The sequence below is a fragment of the Crassostrea angulata genome, chromosome 3, assembly GCF_025612915.1.
Source record: "Crassostrea angulata isolate pt1a10 chromosome 3, ASM2561291v2, whole genome shotgun sequence".
NCBI lineage: Eukaryota > Metazoa > Mollusca > Bivalvia > Ostreida > Ostreidae > Magallana > Magallana angulata.
In genome coordinates this window covers 17,637,681-17,661,759 of record NC_069113.1, presented here as the reverse complement: position 1 = coordinate 17,661,759, position 24,079 = coordinate 17,637,681, and the positions used below count along the sequence as shown (strand labels likewise).

The window sequence follows — 24,079 nt, the reverse complement described above, 5'->3', positions numbered from 1 at the left end:
GCCACAAGGCAGTGGCTTATATATATCTGTATATATTGAGAATTACCACAAGGCAGTGGTTAAACTATATCTGTATATTTTGAATTAAAGCTTTTCTGTACATCATAGAGGCACTTGGCAAGTGTCTGCATTCCCTATAAAACTCGGGTGAACCGTGTACGGACCGAGACGCCTGGTCGAGGCCGCGACACGTTACAATATGAATAACATTAACTTGTACGGTGTAACATTTGCACAGTTACATAATATTATGTGTTGCATAATGTATTTATTTCGGTACTCTTATTTCTTACATATTATATTGCCCAAAATACATCATATTAAGATTTTTCAGAATTCTTTGAGTTAACGATACAAAACACGAAAAGATTTGGATAGAGTTGCTCAAACTTGAAATCGTTTCCGGTACAAAGTTCCATAAACAAATGAAATCATGATTTTAATGTTTGTTTACAATATCCTTGGATGGCTTAAGGATTCGTTTGATTTAACTTTATCAAAGTTAAAAGAAATTCTCACTAGAATTGCTGTTTTCATCACTGTTTTTATGATTTTGCTATGGTTTTCTGCTTTCCTTTATGGAAGTTTTTATTTTGCTTATATGCCTCCTGTGTCTCTCACTAAACCTGTGAATTTGCAGTTCAAGTAAGTAAACTTGATAAACAATAAAGATTTTGAATTTTCTGGTAATACAATCTGATATGCAAAACCAAGGGCAAGATGAAAAGAATTCAGAATTCTTTACAGACTATGTGAAGATGGCATTGGAATGTGTTCATACCCTGCAGATAATATCACCCTGGTTCAGGAGGGCCAAACAGAGGTATTCACAGAAATCAATGTTTATGTAAACTTACCTGAACTAGCGCACTGAAAAATATGGTCTCATCATTACTGAAATATTTGCATTCAAAGCCAAATTTCTCCAGTTTGTGTGTTTTAATTTACTATATTCTGTCCCAAGAAATTTATGCCACACATTTTTTAAATTGTTCAATATCAATAAACACCCCTTGGTTCAAACGGTGCTCATTCAGTAGTATAAAAAAGATCCCAAGATTTCCCTTTTGAAATGTCCCCTCTAGCTTGTCAGATTTCAATACACTGTGAAAAATAAAAAGGTTTCCATTGCTAAAGAGATAATGTTGACAAATTGTGCGAGGTATTTCGAGTGACTTCTGAATGGAGAAAAGGTGTAAACATTCCCAATTATAAATCTCCATAAGAAATCAGTTTTAATTTCTGTGAATTTTTCCGAGTGAAACACAATAATGAGTCAATGGAGATTTTTTCAATTTTCCCTTTCATTGATTTCAATTGCACTTTATTCACAGGTATGTGTATTTTTATTAAAAAATGTCCAAATGTGCAGCATAAGCATCTTGGGACAGACTATTAGATTTATTCATGTATTGGTGTGTATATCAATTGGTAGACAGTAGTTTCCAAGACTGCCTAAAATGCTAAAATATTTTAGCTAATAAATCAACAACATACTTTAATGTATCTGTCCTGATAAGGTTGCTAACTACACCTTAGAATAGTCTCTCAAATCATCAGAAATTGCTTGGAGATTTAACTCTTCTCATACACTGAAAAAAAAATTCTCCAGAGGACATAGTTTAAACATTGAGTTGTGAGAAAGCAAACAAACAATTTTCTAAAGGTGTCTAATTTTTTTTAGAGTACACTGTTTAGATTTTAAGGTTTATATTTTAAACATTATTAAACTTTCTCTAAAATATCTTTCTTCCAGGTGTTTGCGAGAGGTGAATCATATACTATTAAAATGGAAACAGTACTACCAGAATCTCCCATAAACAAAGAACTAGGTGCAGTAACAAGTCATGTCCAAAATTATTAATTCCAAAAGAAACAGATTCAATGTATATGATAGATGCTTCGATAAACATGTCTTTTTTTTTCTTCAGGCATGTTTATGGTGAAGTTGCAGCTCTTTGACAAGTCTGGAGGCACTGTATCTAGTTCCTCAAGATCTGTAAGTGTAGGTGAAAATTCTTATCAACCCTCAATTTCAACTGCATTCCCATCTTGTGCAAAAAAAACCCCCAAACCACCTGATTTTGTTATCATGCTGAACTAAGGATGTTTTTTAGTTAAAAAAAAAAACAGAGTTCAAAACTGTGTGTCTATCTTGCCAAAAAAACAGACCTCTTCAAAACTGCAGTACAGTTTGTGATAAGGTTTATAAACAAATACATGCATATGTTATTTTATTTGATTTATGATTAAGCATGGAGTTTTACAAGTTTTTAAACATTACACATACTTGATCTGCACTCCTTCTTTTCCATCACATTCACACACTTTTGAAAAGTACATGTATATATACAGTTCATGATTTATTATTAATGGGAATAGATGATAATAGCACATGCTTCAATGTTCTGATGTTTTTTCAGGAAACCTCAACATGCTCACGCTCTCACATAATTGAATGGTTTGTTTTAATTTTCTATGTAATGTGCAATATTATCCCACAACAGAAAAATGCAAAGGATGTAGGTAACCATTGCAAAACAAAGTATATTGTGTTATCCAATAACAAGCCATTTCTAGTACAAAGAACAGTGAACTCATGAATGATGTTTAGCCATTCAAAACATGCATTAATACACATGTGAAAAATTTGCATATATACTGTGATATTGATGTGCTATTAATTTGCTGATATTTATTTTCGTTTAGATAATGTTACACTATAGATCTGAGCTGCTGAGGATCATGGACACATTTGTGTTTTCTCCCCTGCTTTTGTCCGGCTTTGTGGAACAAAAGCAGTTTTTAACAGTAGAATTTTACAACAATTACATCGATGACTCAGTAAGTTTTTGTGCTACAGTTAAATTGTCATGCAATTTTATAAAGCTTGAAATTTTAACCTCATTTCTTTTGAGTTAAAAAATAAGAAAAAATTGTCTTTAAAAGTACAGCTCCCTTATTCCTCCAGAAATACAAAACACAGAAGACACCATCATTGCGTAAAACCCTTCATTTAAGTCCATTCTTAACATTAAGTGTTATGATATTTAATCTAAGATTTATTTCAATTTCAGTATAATCCAGCCGTGGGGGCATACATAGAAGTCCAGAATAAAAAGATTCAGATTTATACAGCCACATTAAAGATTTATGCTCACTTTACGGGCTTGAGGCAAGTATACTGCACTTATATGTAACACTTTTAGAATGTTTGTGATTCTTTTGAGAGCCTAGACTGATTTTTTCCAATTTTGTGTACTTACAGATACATGCTGTTCCATTGGCCTCTCCTGTCAGCTGCCATAGGAACGACCCTAAACATGTGCCTGCTGAGCTTCATTGCTTTGTTGTCATGGTATCAGATTTACTACAGCAGGGGTAATGGCAATTCCAATTCAGTGGAATATGAACCTGAGACCAAAAGTAAAGATAAAAGTGCAATGGAGGAACGAAGGAAAAATATAAGAGAGATGTTGGCAAGGGAAAGAAAAGGTATGACGAGCTAGTAGATACTATTTCTCCTTGATGATAAGTAGACTTGTAAAGCAGTATTATCATTTGAGATTAAATTTCTTGATTTCTTTGACAGTATTTATCAGTGAAAGTAATAAATACCCTATGAAATCTCCATGAAACCATTTTTGTTCACAAATCGCCAAAATTTTAGCTCAAAGATGTTAAAGCCCCCCTGTATTGCATTAATGTATATATTTGTAATTACCAAACTTTTTTGGCTCATTTTCTAAGACTATGTGCTGAAAAATATCCGTAGTATGCATAAATTTTTTTTCCTAATACCTACAGTAGAAGCATGTGCTATAAACAGATTTATTATCTAAGCTGAAAACAATAAAAACTTATTGAATTTTTGTAGCAACAGAAGCCCAAATGCTGGGGAAATCTCATTCCTACCCTGAACAACAGTACTCCACGTTGGAGACAATGGTTAGTAGAGAGGTGTCAGAAGACACAGAGGAGAGTCTAATTTCAGGAAAGAACACAGAAGGTTCGGAGAGTGATTCTACATTCCTACGTCACAGACACCCTGTCACTTCCTCCTGATCAAGACCTTGAAGTGATTGCTTGTCATTGTAACTTATATTAAAACCATTTTTATTTTTTTTATTTTGTGTAAATTTGTATAGAAGCGCAGATGAGCATTATTTGCATTGCCAAGAGTTTTTCAGCCTAAAGGTCAGTTATTATGTGTGATAGAGGACATTTTCCAGTGTGCATATGTAGATCAGAGTGTCTGTTTGAAATAATATAGAACCAAAAGAATAGTACTGTTCTGTGTGTGCTTTTATATCTACTGTTGAAAATACACATGTACTGCTGTAAAAATGAAAGATAAATGAACGTTTTACACTGTATGCTAGTACCATGCATTACCATGCACCAATACTTGTTTTTATCCATGCTTAATACTTTACAGTATATCATTGTTTTTAGTTTTCCATTATGTATCTACAGGACACATAATGTGTTGAGGCTTGTACATGTATTAGTGAGATTTGATACATGTATATGTTGAGAGTGGAATAGTGTTCAATACATTTACTCAGTGAGAAAGAAACCAGAAACTTGCTCTAGATACAGATTCACTCTTACTTGCGGTCATTGGCGACGAATTTACGTATCCTTGAAACTGTGATTTTCACTTTATCCACGAAAATTGATACCCTTGAATATTAATGAAACCACAGTATGCCAAATGAACAGACATACATGAAGAATAGTTTCACAATGGAAACCTAATATATTTATGCAAAATCAGGTCACTGAAATATAACTGCATTTGTACCACAGTGTATGTATTTTTCAAGAATTCAAATCTTTACTGTTGCTTTTTTATTTCTTGTTTGAATGAAGTACATTCCAATAATTGAGTGTAAAACATGCATGTGTGCACTTTTTACATAGTAAAGCTTTATTTGTCATGTGAATTAGAGTTAATATTCAGTTAATGAAAGTTCTTTAAAATGGACCAAAAAATGTAAACAAATATTAATACTGGTAGTTATATCTTTAGTATTGCATGAATTAGTATTTTTGCTGATTAGTTTTTGTCTCTGGCTATCTTAGATAAATATTTCTCAATTTTAATTTATTTTATGATACAAAAAAAGAAAGGGGTATAAAGATATGAAATAGTTGTGTAATAATGTAAAATGTTTATCTTATTCTAAATTGAAATTGATTCATTTCTTATCATCTTTAAATTTTCTCTTTTCAGTTTTGTATACTATCTGTTTAGTATTAATATTCCCTTAGTCTTTCAATGTTGGGAACTTGTGTTTTGTTGTGCTTGGCACATTAAACCTTAAAAACGGGTAATAGTAAATGTTGAGGTGCTTGTACTAGGCATTCTGTGATCCAATCACAAAAGTTTGCTATGTACATGTATATGTACCATTAGTCAGTCATTGCCAGATAATCACATAATGTTTTTGTTTATTTTATATGATTTTATGTGTGTGTTTCAACTTGTGGATGTGCCATTTTCAAAGATTACAGCCTTCAAAAAGGGAAGATACCAGTGTAAAGTACCATAGTTTTTTCACTATGTTTATTTTGTCAATTTTTGTTTGAAGTATATTTTTGTGTCAAAAGTTCAATTTTATCTTTTAGTACATTTGAAAATATTTTATAAAGCTATTGATTATATCGATGTGCAATACCATTTATACCATTCAAACATACAAATCCAAGGAAGCCTTAAAAATTTGGTTAATGTATATATATTAAAGACAACTTTCCAATTTAATTTGTTCTTAACTTATGAAAAATTGCATTAGATGTTTTGTCTGTCTGTTTTTACTGTATGACTTTATTACCATTGCTACATGCTGTTCTTAATTTAATCAAATCTTATGTACTGACATGTGCAATAAAACATCAAAGTTTCATTAAAGCATGAAAGAAACTAATCATGTTTTTTTCTTCCTTGTATATACATGTAATTAATTACCGGTATCTAAATACTCCACTATGAAACTTTGATATCTATCAGAAACTCATAATTGACAAGGCATTTTATTATTTTATAAGTAATTCATTTCTATTTCGAAGATACAGTCAAACTTTATTATCTCAAACTTGATTGGACTGTTTAAAAACTTCCTGATATTCGAGATATTGAGGGTAAAATCCTTGATAATAAAGTAAGGACTTACAAATCACTTCGACATATCCATTGTATTCAAGATATCAGTGTTTGAGATATCGAAGTTCAACTGTACATGTATGACTCCGAATGGGATATTTAGAAAGTAAAAAGATATATTTGAACTGAAAGAAAAATATTTGAAAAATATTTTGTTTTGCTGTAAGAAATATTTTTATAAAATTATAAATACTTGTAGATATCTCAGTGGTAAAGATATCGGGAGATCGATATCTCTCTGAAATACCTCTTATATGTAGAGATATGTTGCTTAACAAATATGTATCCCTGTATAGATAAAATTGCAAAATGAATAGGAGATTGGGGACTCATACTAGTAAACTTTATAACATTTAAAAAGTACATAATCTCAGTCCCTTTTGGAGCTATGTGTTGCAAACACACAATATAATTAATTGTTCACATTAAATATAATCCTAAGTATACAGTACGCTGATGTTCTCTGTGAAACCAACCCTTGATGTTGAGTCATGTAATATAGGCCTGACCTTTGACTTGAACTCACAATTTTCTGTGCTATATTGTACATGTATTACATATTTATCACCAGTAGTTGTATCAAGCACACTTGGACTTTGATCTCTTTTTTCCCTGAAATACATTCTTAATGTAATACTATATACAAGAGGCCCAGGGGCCACATCGCTCACCTGAGCAACAATTGCCTTAATTCTGATCAAATTAGCATTACAGTATCAAAATATCTTGACAACTGAGTACAGTAGATCTTGCTAAAAAAAAATGAAAATCTGCCAATTTTTATCCACCTCTTATTTTTTTGGTAAATACCAAGCCCCTTTTGTTGTTGTACCTCTAAGATTTTTCTCTATTCCTATATACCCCCCCCCCATTTCATGGCCCCACTATTCTCTAGAGAATCATGGTTTCATCAAACTTAAATCTACCTTTAATCTCATAACCTGTGCTTTCACACTAAGTACTGAGTTTTGGACCAAGATTTTCTCTATATATACCTATGTAAAAATTCAAACCGCCATCAAGGTCCCGCCCTACCTCTAGGGACTGTGATTTTGCAAACTTGAATTTACACTACCCGAGGATGCCTCTACACAAGTTTAAGCTTTTCTGGCCAAATAGTCTTTAAAAAGAAGATTTTGAAAGATTTTCTCTATATATTCCTAAGTAAAATTTCATCCCCCATTGTGGCCTCACCCTACCCCTGGACTATTATTTAAACAAACTTGAATCTATATGATCTGGGGATACCTCCACTCAAATTTGGGCTTTCCTGGCCTAATACTTTTGAGAAGAAGACTTTTAAAGATTTTCTCTATATATAAAAATGTTTCCCCCATTGTGGCCCCGCCCTACCCCCAGAGACCATGATTTGAACAAACTTGAACAAACTTGAATCTACATTATCTGAGGATGGTTACACGCCAATTTGAGATTTCTTGGCCAAATAGTTATTAAAAGAAATTTTTTAAAAGATTTTCTCTATATACTCTTATGTAAAAATTGATCCCCCAATTGTGGCCCCACCCTAGCCCCGGGGACTATGATTTGAAGAAACATGAATCTACACTACCTGAGGATGCTTCCATTTTAATTTGAGCTTATCTGGCCTAATAGATTTTGAGAATAAGATTTTTAAAGATTTTCTCTATATATATTCCAATGTAAAACTTGATCCCCCTATTATGGCCCCACCCTACCCCCGGGGATCATGATTTGAACAGACTTAAATCTATACTACCTGAGGATGCTTCCATTTTAATTTGAGCTTATTTGGCCAAATAGTTTTTGAGAAGAGGATTTTTAAAGATTTTCTCTATATATTCCTATTTAAAACACGATCCCCCTATTGTGGCTCCACCCTACCCCCGGGGACCATGATTTAAACAAACTTGAATTTACACTACCTGAGGATGCTTCCACTCAAAATTGAGCTTTCCTGGCCTAATAGTTTTTGAGAAGAAGATTTTTAAAGATTTTCTCTATATATTCCTATGGAAAACTTGATCCCCCAATTGTGGCCCCATCCTACCCCCAGGAACCATGATTTGAACAATTTTGAATCTACACTTCCTGAAGATGCTTCCATTTAAATTTGAGCTTTTCTGGCCTAATAGTTTTTGAGAAGAAGATTTTTAAAGATTTTCTCCATATAATCCTATGTACAACTTGATCCCCAAATTGTGGCCCCACCCTACCCCCGGGGACCATGATTTGAACAATTTTGAATCTACACTTCCTGAGGATGCTTCCATTTAAATTTGAGCTTTTCTGGCCTATTAGTTTTTGAGAAGAAGATTTTTAAAGATTTTCTCCATATATTCCTATGTACAACTTGATCCCCCAATTGTGGCCCCACCCTACCCCCGGGAAACTATGAATTGAACAAACTTGAATCTACACTACCTGAGGATGCTCCCATTTTAATTTGAGCTTTTCTGGCCTGATAGTTTTTGAGAAGAAGATTTTTAAAGATTTTCTCTATATATTCCTATGTAAAACTTGATCCCCCTCTTGTGGCCCCTCCCTACCCCCCTGGACCATGATTTGAACAAACTTGAATCTACACTACCTGAGGATGCCTCCACACAAGTTTAAGCTTTTCTGGCTGAATAGTTTTTGAGAAGAAAATTTTTGAAAAATACCAACAAATTTTTAATAATTCTCAATTATCTCCCCTTTAAAAAGGGCGTGGCACTTCATTTGAATAAACTTGAATCCCCTTCACCTAGTGGTGCTTTGTGCCAAATTTGGTTGAAATCTGTCCAGTGGTTCTTGAGAAGAAGATGAAAATGTGAAAAGTTAACAACGACGACAACGACAACGACGACAATGACGACAACGACAGACAACGGACAAATTGTGATCAGAAAAGCTCACTTGAGCCTTTGGCTCAGGTGAGCTAAAAAGGAATTTCTAGGTGTTGTTGAGTACATTGTTGAAGAGGTTTAGATTAAAAGCAAATTAAAACAGATGATTTTTAACAAAATTAATATATTTTTCAATATATCAAGCATAAATATATAAACCGAAGATGTTTTCCTGAATTGTTATATATGCTTCTTGGAGGCAACAATTTCAATGCATTTTATGAATTGTTTGAAAACTAAGCTGGTCATTGTTTCAATTCAATTAAAAGATCACAAGTCCTATTTAAGTTATCTGCTAGCAAAGGGTAACGATGAATGCTTTCCAAGAGGTAGAAGTACATGTAGTCATCTCCTTTACAGCATTTATTGCTAATCATAATTACGCTAACAGTTCACGTTAATAATTAATCTGATATGTTTAGCTTTGCATTGTTAAGACCAAAGAATATTACACAATTGGCTAATTAGTCAGAGGTCCACTGTGTGGCAGATCTATCTGTCTGTCCATGGGTTTGTTTATCCGATATAATCATTAATTGTCAAAAGCATATTTTCTCTCCCCATAACTTGATCTGGCTCTGATTTCAACAGCATAGTGTTTTCATGTGAAAGGTTGTACAGAAACTTTGAATCAAGTTTCATGGTCAAAGGTTAAGGTCAAAGCAAACCTGTATATAATATTCTTATTTTGACCTTCTATTATCTCCCCTTGACCCTCCCTTGAATGAAGGTTGTACATTGACCAAAGTTTCTAGGGCAGAGGTTAAGGTCATCAGAACTCTTTAAAAATTCTTGTCCAGACCATATTTTCTTTACCCTTGATTCTATCTCGCTCATACTTCACATAAATAATGCTTATGAGTAAATGGTGTGCAGTGACCTTGAACCAAGTTTTTCTGTCTGAGAATGATGTCATACATTCAGTTTTAGACCTTGATAATTTCTCTCCCTTTGACTAAATCTAGCTTAAACCTTACCATAAGACTGCCTGAACATAAGCATTACACAGTGACTTTGAAATGACTTGAATCGTTTCCATGTAAAAAGGTCAGGGTCATTCACTTTCAGACCAATTTGTAAAACCATTGTAAAGACCCTGTGTTTTATATATCTCTTTTTTTTTATCTGCCTTATACTACTACCATATAAATTGCCTATTGAATACAGGATGTTTTATACTAAATTATACTAATTCATAATAATCTCAAGTAGTATCTTTAGGTAAAGAACAAGCTTTAAACACTTTTCATTTTTACATCCTTTTTTTAGTGGACCCATTCAGATGGTCACCATTTCAATGTTGTCCAGTTCTAGCTGCCAACTCTTCTTTTGAAACAGTTACCCTTACCAAAATGAATTGTTTGCGGCAAATTTGCAGCAAATTGATTAGTTTACCAGAAAACTTTAGAACTTGTTTGCCGATCTTTGCCAGTAGTAGCAAACTTCTGGTAATCCTCTTTTATTTTGCCTGAAGTTTACCAGACACCCAATTATGTTTGCAGCTTCTTCGCCAGTAGTGGCAAACTTTTGGCAAACTCCTAAAAATTTGCCAGAAGTATACCACAAACTTTTCTTCTTTTTTCTTTGTTTTGTTTCCTTCCTTAGCTTGCCAAAGCTTTACCAGAAATAAGACATACCGGTACAATTTTACACATTCATCACAACTTAAATAAAGACTGTCAATTATAATGAAATGCTTTTATAATTTTGTATAGAGAAAAAATTAAAATTAAAATTTCTATTATTACAAATATATAAGATCAATACATCGTTAGAAACCCAAGGTCGGTCTCGCTTCTCTTACAAAGCAAGACTGACCATGGGTTTCTGACGATGGTTTCAATACATAAAAGGCAAAATGATCCCCCCCCTTTCAAGACCCCAGGTATTACGTAAACACCAACCTGTCTGTTCTTTTGTTATGCTATATTCTTTTTTCCTATGTTCAAATATCAATCAACTCAGATTTGAGTATCTAAACCGCTTGATGTTAAATCATGAAGATTGAAGAATTTTCCGTATGCTGTTCAGTGTTTGTTTCTACTTTTACTTTTATTTCAATGATAAGCTATGTGCCCGCTGATTGGTCGATCAAAAGGTAGCCGCCAATTTTCACATTCGATGCTGCCATGTTGTCTGCCATCATCGAGATGGTAAAATGAAAGAAAATCCTAAATTGACATTGGGTCAACGTCATGACAAACCCTCAGGTCATAAGCAATCTTTATGTGAATTAAGAACTTCCAATATTTGTCTATAAGAAAGATATGGACCGGATATGAATTTTGCACTTTTCTGCCAGTGACCTTGCCCAAATGACCTTGGGTCAAGGTCATGACACACCCTTAGGTCATAAGCAATCTTTGTGTGAAGTAAGAATTTCCAATGTTTCTCCATAAGAAAGATATGGGCTGGACATGAATTTTGCACTTTTTCTGCCAGTGACCTTGACCTTGCTCAAATGACCTTGGTTCAAGGTTAAGGCATACCCTTAGGTTATAAGCAATCTTTGTGTGAAGTAGGAACTCCCAATGTTTCTTCATAAGAGAAATGTGGGCTGGACATAAATTTTGCACGTTTTCTGCAAGTGACTTTGACCTTGCCCGAATGACCTTGGTTCAAGGTCAAGACACACCCTTAGGTCAGAAGCAACCTTGGTATTAAGTAGGAACTTCCAATGTTTCTCCATAAGAAATATATGGACAAGACACAAATTTTGCTTTTTTTCTGCCAGTGACCTTGACCAAATGACCTTGGATCAAGGTCATGACACACTCTTAGGTCATAAGCAATCTTTGTGTGAAGCAAGAACTTTCAATATTTCTTCATAAGAAAGATATCGACCAGACACAAATTTTGCACAGACAGACGGCCAAGGTGATTCCTAAATACCCCCAAACTTTGTGGGGGGTATAAAAATCACCAAACAGCTAGCTTCTTTTCACTTTAAAAATTTATTGATAACAGAATGACACGACATAACATCAATGATGCTAAGTTACATCAGAGTGTAACCTACATTCTACACAACAACAAAGGAACAGTGCTGGCAAAGAATCTCAACAACAAAAAGTCCGCAAACTGCTACAATCTACTCCCAACTCCAACAACAAAGCGGCATTTAGAGGAGGTGATGAAAGGAAGAAATTAGACTCATAGCACTGATACACAGCAAAAACCAACAAAAAGAAATAAATAAACAAAATACAATAGGCTTATGTATGGGTTACACAAGAACTTACTCCTTACAAAACTTGGACAACTGTCAAATAAACCTGTGTCTCTAAAGCCTATACTTATGTTCATTTTCAGATTAAATTTCAAAAACAAAATTTTTGAATTAAGTCAGCTCTCTGTAGATTGTTACAATACCATTTATGGTAATACAATTACATTGTATCTTAAAATAAAATCTCAGATTAAAGCATACTGTAATTAATGTATCCTTTTTCAGAAATAAAAAAAATATACAATCGAAATATCAAAGTGTATGTCTGTGGGTGTGGATTACCTGCAATATCATAGCCCCCTCCAGAGAACGTCAGATAAGTCATGGAGGGCTACTCTATTGAAGCTAAGTATGGTTGGGTGTGTGTACATTTTAACAATGAAAACAAGTATACCCAAAAAACAATTGACAAGTCCTTTTTTTTTTTAAACATAATGCAAAAATACCAAAGAAAAAACAGTTCACAGATTATGGACAAAAGCATACAACACATTAGTTCATCTTAAGACTGATACAATATAACTTTGACAATTGAAAAATCAACAGAGATAGCATAGCTGCCTGCATTCACTGCTTTGATGAACAGCAAGGAACCTAACAGAGAGCAGTACATATCTAAACCATACACTTGTGCCTTTCCCCATTAAATACGTATTGTGTGAAGAAATAATGTTTTATTTACAAATATTGTGGAAAAAAAGTTGAATGCAGATATATATCACACTCTGTCCCAAGTTCATGTTTCTAACACCTTTTGCTTAATATTTTAATAATCATAACAACCTTTGTGCCAAAACTACGTCCATCCACTAGAATGAAAAAAGTCCAGGTTTTCTGTTTTGAAACGCCCCCTCTACTTCAGGTCTCGATAGAAAACCGAAAATAGAAAGTCTACAGGGATTTTGCATTGCAACAGACATTAAAGTACCCTCATGATAACTTCGAAAAATTGTACAAGGTGTCTTAAGCATTAATTTCCAAATAGAGAAAAAATATAAACATTTTAACATTATAAATCTCTTTAAGAAATTTGCTTGCCTTCTTGTTAATTTCTCCAGGTAAAAAGAAATGAAGTGTCTATTAATGAAGAAATCTTGGATTTACCCCCTTATATTGATTTCAATTGTATTTCTCTGACAGATATGTGTATTCTCTGTAAAATTCGTCAAAATGAGATAAAAACAGTAACCTGGGACAGACTATAGTGAACATGTTGCTAAATTTATCAGTACTTAATAACAAAAAAATAGTATAAAGGGCGCCCTGAATTTTGAACACATATATATGGATGACATACTTCTTTTTTTAGAAATGAGCATTGAAAGTTAAAGAGCACATGTAAAAATATTTATGCACGATGGTTGACATCTCATTCAAGATTTCACATGGGAAAGATAATGTTATACTGATCATTGTAGTAGTACCATTACAAGCAATAAAAACAAATTTAACAGGATTGCATCAGAAAGATTCATAACAGGGGACGGTGAATAACATGAAACAAATCTAATTCTGTAGACAAGATTCTTTATATCTTTTTTCTCAACCAATAGGTTTAATACCTTCAAGTACATGTACTTTCAAAATGGAACTCATGTTTACATTGTAATCTAGAGCTTCCACGATTTACTTTTTAAGGCAATGAAAGCTTGTCTACAAATATTAGCAACTACATGAGATTAAATAAATTAATCAATAAAACCATTCATAAATACAACTTGGTCTTGAAAAAATTTAAGATGGTTTCTGTGAAATGATAACATAAGTATGTCACTCCAGACTTTTTAAGAAAAAAGTTTTCAGAACTATCCATCTTCCAGTACATGTATTTGTCTACATCCATATTCCATTTATTATACCTAGAAAAACAAATGTCACACTTAGTTTGGATTGTAACCTCTCCCTTCTTCTCATTACAATTGCAATTTCTGAATTAATCACTGTAAAAGCAACATCAAAGCCATTTTTTGTGATAATTCTCATTGGACAAGCTGTGAATATACCTCAGATTAAGCATAAAAAGCACCTAGCTGAAAAATTCAATTATGTACCTCTATAAATTATCCAAGGTATAAACTTAAGCTTCCCCTTTGTAGCTGTCAATTTAGTGGACTCAATTTTGACATAAGAAGAGTAAACAAATGAGTTTGGATAAAAAGTTCAATGTAATATCCCCCGAAAAAAATTAAAGTTAAAAGATACATTGGAAGATTGGAAAACAAATATTTGCAGACATTACTTCCTACTTGTACCCCACACTTCCTAATGCATTTACAACACCTGAAGTTACATCAAAATTGAAGGGGATAAACTATTTGTTTCCAGTTCTAACTAAGTAACTAATCATAATGCCAAACTTGAAAGCCAGTTTTTCATATATTTTAGTATTTACTGTGTACCTCTGCCTAATCTATTCCCAAAATATAACTTCTGACTTAAAACATATGAAGAATGATACTAAGCGAGAAAACTTTTGGTTTTCTTAACCCCCTAATTCATTTGAGTTGCATAAAAATAAAACTGCTTCAGATTCAGAGAGCAGAAGAGGGAGAGAGAAAGAGAGAGCACATGGACGATAACAAAAGTCATTAACAAACATTTTAGTAAAAAAAAACCAACCATATGTACATTCTTAAAAAAATAATCATCGGAAAAACATCTTAAAATAGACAATTCTCAATCAGTAAAAAATTATTCCAAAACATTTTTTTCAACAATGAAAGAAACTGAGAAATATTTACAGAATTTCTTTTCATATTGAAAATTATGCAATATATTATTACATTGCACAATTCCTTAATAGAATAAAGAAATTTAACATATCTGGTACATAGAAATGAACGAGAGAATTATTTCAGAACAATAAAAAGTTAGCACTTCATTGCAGCATTCTTAATGGCACCAAGAATTTTTAATTTAAATTACATATGTATTTACATTCTATCATCTGACATTCTACATATCATCAGAGATGTCAAAAGCAAGGAAACTCCTAAACTAAATACACCAATATTTACATTTTAACAAACTTAATAGAATGCCCTAATGAATATGTTAAAACAAAAAAAAATGCATCAGACTTGGCATACTCTCTACTAGAATCTAGCTTTTAACCATCTAACATCCAATCTTCTGTAAAACTAGTCTGTGATGTCCAAGTTGGAAATATCATCTCTCAATTTTACATTTTACATGGTTCTTACCGTATATTCCCGCTTATAAGTCGGTATTTTGGGAGTAGAAATTTGAACAAAAAGTAGGGGTCCGACTTATAGGCATGACATACAATCAGAAAATTTTTCCACTGGGTAAAACTTCGTTTTTGGGTGATCCCTATACTTGACATGTTTATATTTTAATTACTAAAAAAATAAACACATTAATAAATGCATTGAAAGTTTCAACTGTATTTCTTAAAAATATAAACAGGGTTTATTTGATAGGATCTTTTATTTAAGCAGGCAATTATTTACGCCTGAGGTGATAATAGCTGTAGGCATAACTGTACTAAGGACAATACAAGCCAACACTGAGTGTAAGGGGCTAATTACCAACCCTTATCGGTCAGTATGGGATAAAATGCCTGTCATTTTGTTTCCAGTAGCATTTAAACTAGTTTTTTAGCTATAATCAAGTTGTAATGAGTGTTAAAAAAAATAATGGCGTCCAAAATCGAAAGTTACAAATTTCAAGAAAGATAACTCTGTTTACAGAAAACTATTAAAAAACATGGCGTCTACAAGCGATCTAGACAGTGGGATTACAGAACAGTAATTTCTGTTGAATACTTAAAAATTAAACACTGAAATAAATGCTGGTCTGTTTAAAAAAAATAAAGATCGTTTTATAATTATTCAAAATTAATTTCACCTGAGGTGATAATAGCTATATTGGTGGCTGTAGGTGGCATGTCACCTAAAACAACACAAGCTAACACACCAGTTTTAAAAGGGGCTATACTATCTTAATCAGTCAACAGGGGATCAAAATCACTATAATTTTATTTTCAACAGTATTTTAAATAGTTTTAGAGCTAATACCAAGTGTATTAATGAAAAAAAAATGGCGTCCAAAATCGAAAGTTATTATTCCAGGATAGATGTCTTAACTGAACACAACACTTTTAAAATGCATCTAGAAATGATAACAGAGGGGTCAAACACCAATACATTTTATCTAGAATATAGTCTTGCTTGATAAAATGTGCTAATTTGATTGAGAATTTATAGACTGATTATCCTGAAAAAGATACCCGACTTATAAGAGGGTCAATGGCAAAATCTTGTAAATAAACTTGAAAAAAGACAACCGACTTATAGGCGAACAATACTTATAGGCGAGTATATACGGTATTCACTATGTCACAAAAAAGTATCAAAGGGAAAGCTACTGGAACACTAAACAATTTTCATCAGCCTGATGATTTTTCTTGCAAAATCTGCAAAGTCGATTTATGATGTAAGCGAGTTCTACTAATAGACAACATGTCACGCTTCGAAAAAATTACTAATACTGATCAGTCTCATAAAAATAAATCAACTGTGCCACTAAAATGCAAACCAAAATATTGCAACTCTTGAACATCGTTAATAAAATGCAAATGTATTAAACATGGTTTGGTCTACTTGTATACTGAAAATGAATGTAAAAATGACTATGAAAGCTAGAAAGATATGACTGAATTTTGATATTTACAAATGTGGAATCCATGAAAAATGATCAGACAGATATGATGAAGAGTAAACATTACTTTGATCGAATCAGCTGAAAGACAAACTGCTTACATTACAGAAGAGGTCAAAATTGACAGTATAAAAAATGGAGAAAAAAATATGAACTACTTCATGATAGAGACAGATGCCCTTAGTTAATTACTCTCGACGTGACCGTTTCCTGTGAGTTGAGAAATCTGAATCGGTGCTTCTTTTACTGTGTTTAAAGTGAACCTGCGATTGAGCAGTCAACTGTAATTTAATAGCACTAGCATTCAACTTGGATGAGGCAAAGATCTTTTTCAACCCTTTCATTTTTTGGCTATGCAAACACAGAATAACTGGGGGTCCAGGTTCGTTGGGGGTAGGGCTTGGAATGATTGTTTCTGACTGCCCCTCTCTGTTGTCAAGAAGAGGGGATGGCGTGTGGGAAAAAGTGGACGGGGGCCTTTTTCTGAAATTCACCATGTCAGACGGACTCTCTGCTTTTAACATGGAGTCTACAGTCATTCCCATGAAGGGAGATCCATTGGACTTGCTGCTCAGAAACTCATCCAAAGACGCCTCTGCGTTTGATGTTGTAACTGAAGTTGTGGTGGTCGCTGTAGTGAAGGGCTCACCACCCCCCAATAGAAACTCGGGATTCAGAATGGACTCGCTACAAGCCTTAGCTAAATCTGGGATATTTGGGTTGATATCCTCCTTCTCACTCTCCTCCCCTCCAACTTTGCTTTCAAGTTCTTCAATCGCACTCTTTATTTTTTCCTCCTCTGAGTTACCATTCACTGCTGATGTCTTGGTTGAAACTGACCTCTTCTTTTGTCTTCCAACCCTACCTCTTGCTTTGGTTGTATTTTCCTCCCCATCTTTTCCATCTGTCTTGTTCCTAGAACTCTCCTCCTTCACATTCTGATTTTTGTCTTTAGTCTCACCACTGCTATTCTCGTCATCTTCGCTGTCCTCGCTTTCATCTCCATCTCCGTTCTCTCCTTTCAGATCCACTCCTATTCTCACACTGATGTCAAACTTCGAGATTGAAAATACCAGCTGTTTGGCCCAAGTAATGTGTAACACGGGGGTTGGGCTATCCTCCTCCCATTCACAAATGCCATCGTAAAACCGAAGGAAGTTGGCATAGCTCTCTGGGTTGTACAGAAGAGAGGTGTGATGAATTCTGGCTGCATTCTCACCCGCCACATGTTTCATCATGGACGGAATAAGATCATTGGCTATCTCAAGAAACTCCTTGTAGATTTCCTCATCCTCTCTGTTGTAATTGTACCTAAAACAAATCAGGAAAAATGTAAATGGTATCTTAATGCAAATCTGAAAATGACATGCAGTTGTAAAGAGGTTGTGTATATACACTGTATATCATGTATACAGGTTGTTTAGCATATAAATGTGTGTAAATAGCAAGCTCAAATTCATTTACTGGTATTTGCAAAAACCAAAGCCAAATAAATACATGTATATGACACAAGCAACAACATAGTAAAATCTTACAATACATAAATTCTGGTCATTGATACAGATATAAATACAACAACCATAATGACTTAAGAATAAAAAAATATTTCCTTACTTTTTAATTACGGAAGCAGCATCTGCCCAGGCCTGCAGTGCCCCGTTGTAGTCCTGTTTGCGGTACAGATATCCTCCCAAATACGTGTAGGGATAGACATGTTGATTATTGTAATACTCCTGACCACTGGCAATGGCCTCCTGAAACAACTCAATGGGCTTCTTGCGATTTTCGGATGGAGTTATCTCTTCTAAATCTCCAAGGTTACCCAGTGCCATTGGATACCTACAATTAATATTCACATCAAATTACACTGTACTTCCAACTCTATACAATGTAATATGACTGATATGAACCTAGCCAACTGTATGCTTAAAAATCAATTTTGAATAATGAATTCAGCTCATGAATAATAGTCAACATTGTAAAGTGGGCTATAAATACAAGAAGTTAACTAAGTTAACTTACTTTTTCAAATGCCCCATATCATACAGCAACCACAAAAGTTCCTGCAATATACCAAAAAAAAATTCAATTTCAAAATCTGCAACATCAATTTTTGGTGAGTGATGAAGGATTTGTGAGAGAATACAAATGCCAAGTAATCAAGAATGACAGCAAATCTCTTAAGCAAATTAGCCTACAATGAGAGGAGTTACCGTAAGTTGTATACCTGTTGAAGTGAGCCAAGCTCAACACTGTCCATTGTTGTTGTGATAGCTAGATTGATCCCACTCACAATGGAAGACACCTCCATTTCTCTGGTGCAGATGACAGGGTAGCCATTCAGGTAGAGCCAGCTTTTTTCCGTCGTCCCTGCTGTTATAGGCTGACCTCGTTTGTCTTCATTTCCCTTCCCTTCAATGATACACCATTTGTTGATTTAGAAAACCAAACCATCTTATATCACAGCACTCAAACACCATCTGTTGGTACTAGGGTCGTGGATTTTAAAATTACAAAAATCGGGGAAAACGTTATACAGTGTACAATTAAACTTAGCATACTGTATATCTGGGTTTTTTTTGCGTGCCACAAAATTTGCAAAAATGGGGGAAATCTGTAGGATTTTAAATTTACGTCAGTCATTTTTTGCGATTTGAAAACTTTCTTATAGAAAATGATATAGGATAAAATTTCTGCAAATTTAATTATTTGCGATTTAAAAGAGGCCGCAAAATGAGATTATCGCAAAAATTACCCGACATTCTGTATTTTTGGTTTTCTGGTGTTTGTTAAACTTAATTTCTGGGTTTCTTTATATTACACACAAATACATCAGCAGCAAATTGAGTTATTGTATATCCAAATACTATAAATATATTATATTTGGCTTGTACAATAATAGGCAGAAATTGGTTTTCCAACAAGTTAGCATGAATATGAATTAGCATATTTCTCAATACACCTTTTCTTACACATAAATGCAATGCATGTCATTTAGCAAAGCAAACAACTTGAATAAGGTCAAGATCTTGTAAATGAAAGATGCCTACAGGTTTAGGCCTAAGAAAAAAAGTTGTTTGTTTCTGCTTTCCCGACAGACCCTAGCTGTTACCCCCCGACTCAAAACTTTTTAAAAGGATTTTTGATGGAAAATCGTTTATTTTCGTTTTTATCCGATTTGGAAAAAAAATTACTCAAAATTTTGGTCACAAAAACGCTTGAAGCAGTTACTCTTCTCAAATCAGTGTAACTCAAACGTTTCGTTTATAAATGGCTGTATGTTTCCATGTGTTGTAGATTTTAATAATGCTCTCATCGTTGGCAGAGGAAGTATCTGATAAATAATATCATTTTTGAGTTTTCTTAAGACCAGCTTAATAGTCAGGAATGATATTAAAAGTATTTCTCATTTTATACCATTCAGCAGTGTCAGTATCTAACCGGCATGTATGGATACTGCAATATTAAAGGAACAAAAATATTTGAAAAAAATTTTCAATAAAAAAAAATTCCGAGCGACCTACTTTTTTTCAGCATGAAAGCCGAAACAAACTATTTTTTTTGTTAGGCCTTATGAAATTCATGGTATACTTCATAACAATAGCTTTGTTTGATAGGGTGTATTGGGGCTTAAAGTTTTAGTAAACACAATGAAAATACATGTTTTTAACAGTCAATTTCTATGTAATACAAAGAAAATAAGTAAACAATCCCAGAGTTTTGTCCTTTTATGACTAAGGAAATCTATCTAGAATGCCTACAGTCTCTCTAAAATCGGCATTAAACAAGCTCTTGACCTCCCCATTTAAATAATATTAAATTGAATACAGATATCAGGATTATTTTCCCCATGATTTATTTAATTCAAAATGTCAAGAAACTGTTTCATTTTCGACATAATTCCTTCACAGCCATAAAGTACGGGAAAAAGATTTAATAAATCAACTATGACATCTTAATGGTTTTAGCACCAAAAATGCACTCAGGAATCATTTACTAGATCTTGACCTTATTAAGCAGCTACTTTCTACCAAAAATACTAAAAAGAATACACAGCTGTATGTATAAATAAGTTCACAGTAAATGTTCTTATCTTTGAGAAGGAGGGATGCTTAAAAAAACTAATACCGTATTTTCCCGACGACTCGTCGATGCGGACGACTCGTTGAATTGCCCATTTTTCGCCAAAATTTTAACAAAATCCTTCGATACGTCGATCTCAGACCATACGTCGATCTTATCACTTCAAAATGGCCTATAAAACTGCAGTAACATTATCAGTGTATGATGCCACGATGTCACCGATATTGCTACCAATTATTATTAATGATTAACATTTAAACAATTACGCTTTATACTTATGCATCAAATTTTCAAATACCGGCAACTTCTACAAAGTCGCTTGCATTTTAAACAAATCCCGATATCACGTGTTATGCAAAACTAAACTTACTTTGTCAGAAATATTTTATTCCCAAGCATTAAAATAAGTATCCACTCTGACTATCGTCAGTGTATTTGCCATTACGTAACAAGCCACCTAGCTGTTGACTCGGCGCGTGGTCAATGTTTGTTTAACAATTTCCGGTGTCATTGGCATGCACCTGTCTCGTGTCGGACTTCAAAGGGGGATCTCAAGTGCAGAAAGCTTAGCAATTACTATGATTTGATGAAACTTGTTTACTTTGTATCCAGTAATGCAATTACACGCTATTGTTTTACATAGACACTGTTAGAAATAGATCGATCATTTGTACGACTTGATAATGACAATATACGACATACATACGTTTCCTAAAACAATTATCTAACAATAATCAAAGAATTGGACAATAATTAATCAATGAACTATATTCACTCTTATAACGGTACTCTTTATATACACAGGGAGTGAAATTGCCGTAAAGATCTCAGCCTTAGGGCAAGATTATTAACACAAACGGTGTCAGCCTATTGTATAAACATTAGTATTGATAATTGCCGATTACGTATTTTAAGATTGAATTTGACCATTAAATATTTCTGATTTATACTTTCCACTAACAACTCTTTACAAATAAAATAATTAAATTTAAAAAAACATCCCCCGGACCTACTGCAATATTTTCTTCCATTCAAACTTGGTTTCAATTTTACTGCGCAATGTTATCTTCCTACTAGTGATACATAGAACCATGTGACAATGTGTTAATAAAAACGGAACGCTAAAACTTTAAATTGATTAAAGACAATGTAACATTTTTTAATAACTGTTGTTATTATTATGTATTAAAGTGTTGACAGATGAGTGAAAATGATAATTATTAAAGATGAACAGTGAATTCAACAACGTAATTTTCAATCACATAGCCAACTCAAGATGATTAAAACCAAGATTTTTAATGCTATTTTTAAAAAATTTATGACATCGAGCCTACGACAAGTCGAACAAGACAATAAGTCGGGTGCTCTGCTTCAGAGGAAAAAATTACTGACTAATCGTCGGAAAAATACGGTACATTCATTTGGAAATAAGTTACCTTTTTTCAAAGGGAGTTTTAAATGGTTCCAATTATAGAAAATCAAGAACACTAACATGACATGTCAGAATACAATTCACTAAATGGACTAGGACTGAATAGTGCAATGTCATACCATGCCATGTTACTTCTGCGGTTTCAGCAAGATTCTCTCCAAACACAACCCATGCATGGTCCTCTGAGAGCGCCAGATGCACATCTTTATATCCCAGGACCTGGAAAGCTGCCACTACTCCAAAGGCAACCCCAAAACAGTCCAACTTGTTACCTGTTTAGAAAACACAACAAATGAGCAATTCAGGTTTATCTTTAAAAATAGTAGAGCTGTTATACACATAGTATGAAATTATCCCTCGCAATAACTAGCTGTACTTGACTAATCAGAGAAGCAAACCATCACTGCTCGTTTATTGCAATACCTGATCAATACAAAACATTGCAGATTTATTTTTTTGGCAAAAAAATATTCTCTTACATTTCTCCAATTCTACATGTATATACTCTTAAAGTAGTATCAATATGAAAAAGTAGAAAGATGTGTTTTTACTTAAGCAGAGTATTAGGTGAAATGGGTCATTCAAATTCACTTACTTGAAAAACTCCATTTATTTTTTATAGATGTTCATTGTTTAAAACAAAACTTTAATGTTTAAAAATAATCCTTCACACCTGTCTCCTTTTGTGAAATCAATTATTCATATCAAGGTAGTTACATTGTTACACTTATAGTTTAGAAACAGTGAAGTTTAAATATATTGTTAATTGAAGTTGTAAACCTGTATGATTAAAGAAAGATAACTCAAATTCATTGCCAATTCATTAATCTATTTAAAATTATGCAGTGAAATGAAGATTGAGTTCATAAAGGAAAATATTATTCACTGATGTCAGAGGTAAAATTAAAAATAAAAAATCGATACCAACACATCTGCTTGTAATATGATAATTAGCCTAGTCAGATATATCGACCAAAGTGTGACGCTACCGTATTGGCTACACCAAATGCCCACTTAAGAATAAAGTTTTTAGGACTATAAACAAATGACAACTCATCAAAATTATTGCAATGATACACTGAACATATACAGTTAAGGTATACTAATTCCAATTATGCGTAGAATTCTTTATAAAGTAGTTTACCCGTAAGAAAACTGTACAACGATTGTAAATGAGCCTTGTCCTTGTAAAAACTTCGTGTAAGCGAACCCCATATAACATCAGATACATGCTTCACGAGCTCCCTTGTAGCATGAGGACCTGGGAACTTTGTCAAATCAACAGATCGTTTGATATGGGACTCAAACTTTGAATAAAGGGCTTCAATGGTATGTAGTTCAACAACCGGGAATATTGGTTCCAGATTTGCCGAATTATCCACTTCTGTTGGTATTGCCCTATTGACAGTCAAAATGTTTTCAATTACTCCAAGAACTATTGACAGCAGTGATAAATTAGGCTCCTCGCCACATGTCAACTGGTCCCGAAACAATTTTACAACGTCTTGAATATTTTGAAGTGGGAAAAATTGTTTTTCTCTATCGCGGAATCCCGCCATCTTTAATGCTAAATTCTTACCCTCTAAAGAAAATGCTAATACAATAGACATGGTTAA

General features: G+C 33.5%; 2 protein-coding genes across 2 annotated transcripts; one reads left to right on the top strand and one right to left on the bottom strand.

Annotated features, from left to right (window-relative positions):
- Window positions 1–375: 375 nt before the first annotated feature.
- Window positions 376–4,618, top strand: LOC128178292 (seipin-like). The gene is made up of 8 exons (XM_052845396.1): window positions 376–645; window positions 748–823; window positions 1,757–1,832; window positions 1,932–2,005; window positions 2,710–2,844; window positions 3,078–3,175; window positions 3,269–3,495; window positions 3,878–4,618. The coding sequence occupies exons 1-8, from the start codon at window positions 434–436 to the stop codon at window positions 4,063–4,065; spliced, it is 1,086 nt and encodes a 361-aa protein (XP_052701356.1). The 5' UTR covers window positions 376–433; the 3' UTR covers window positions 4,066–4,618.
- A 7,353-nt stretch (window positions 4,619–11,971) lies between these two features.
- On the bottom strand, window positions 11,972–24,057 carry LOC128175592 (menin-like). Its single transcript, XM_052841349.1, has 7 exons — window positions 23,608–24,057; window positions 22,583–22,735; window positions 19,176–19,360; window positions 18,971–19,011; window positions 18,563–18,787; window positions 16,614–18,259; window positions 11,972–15,463 (listed from the first exon to the last, which is right to left on the bottom strand). The coding sequence occupies exons 1-6, from the start codon at window positions 24,020–24,022 to the stop codon at window positions 17,137–17,139; spliced, it is 2,142 nt and encodes a 713-aa protein (XP_052697309.1). The 5' UTR covers window positions 24,023–24,057; the 3' UTR covers window positions 11,972–15,463; window positions 16,614–17,136.
- Window positions 24,058–24,079: the final 22 nt, after the last annotated feature.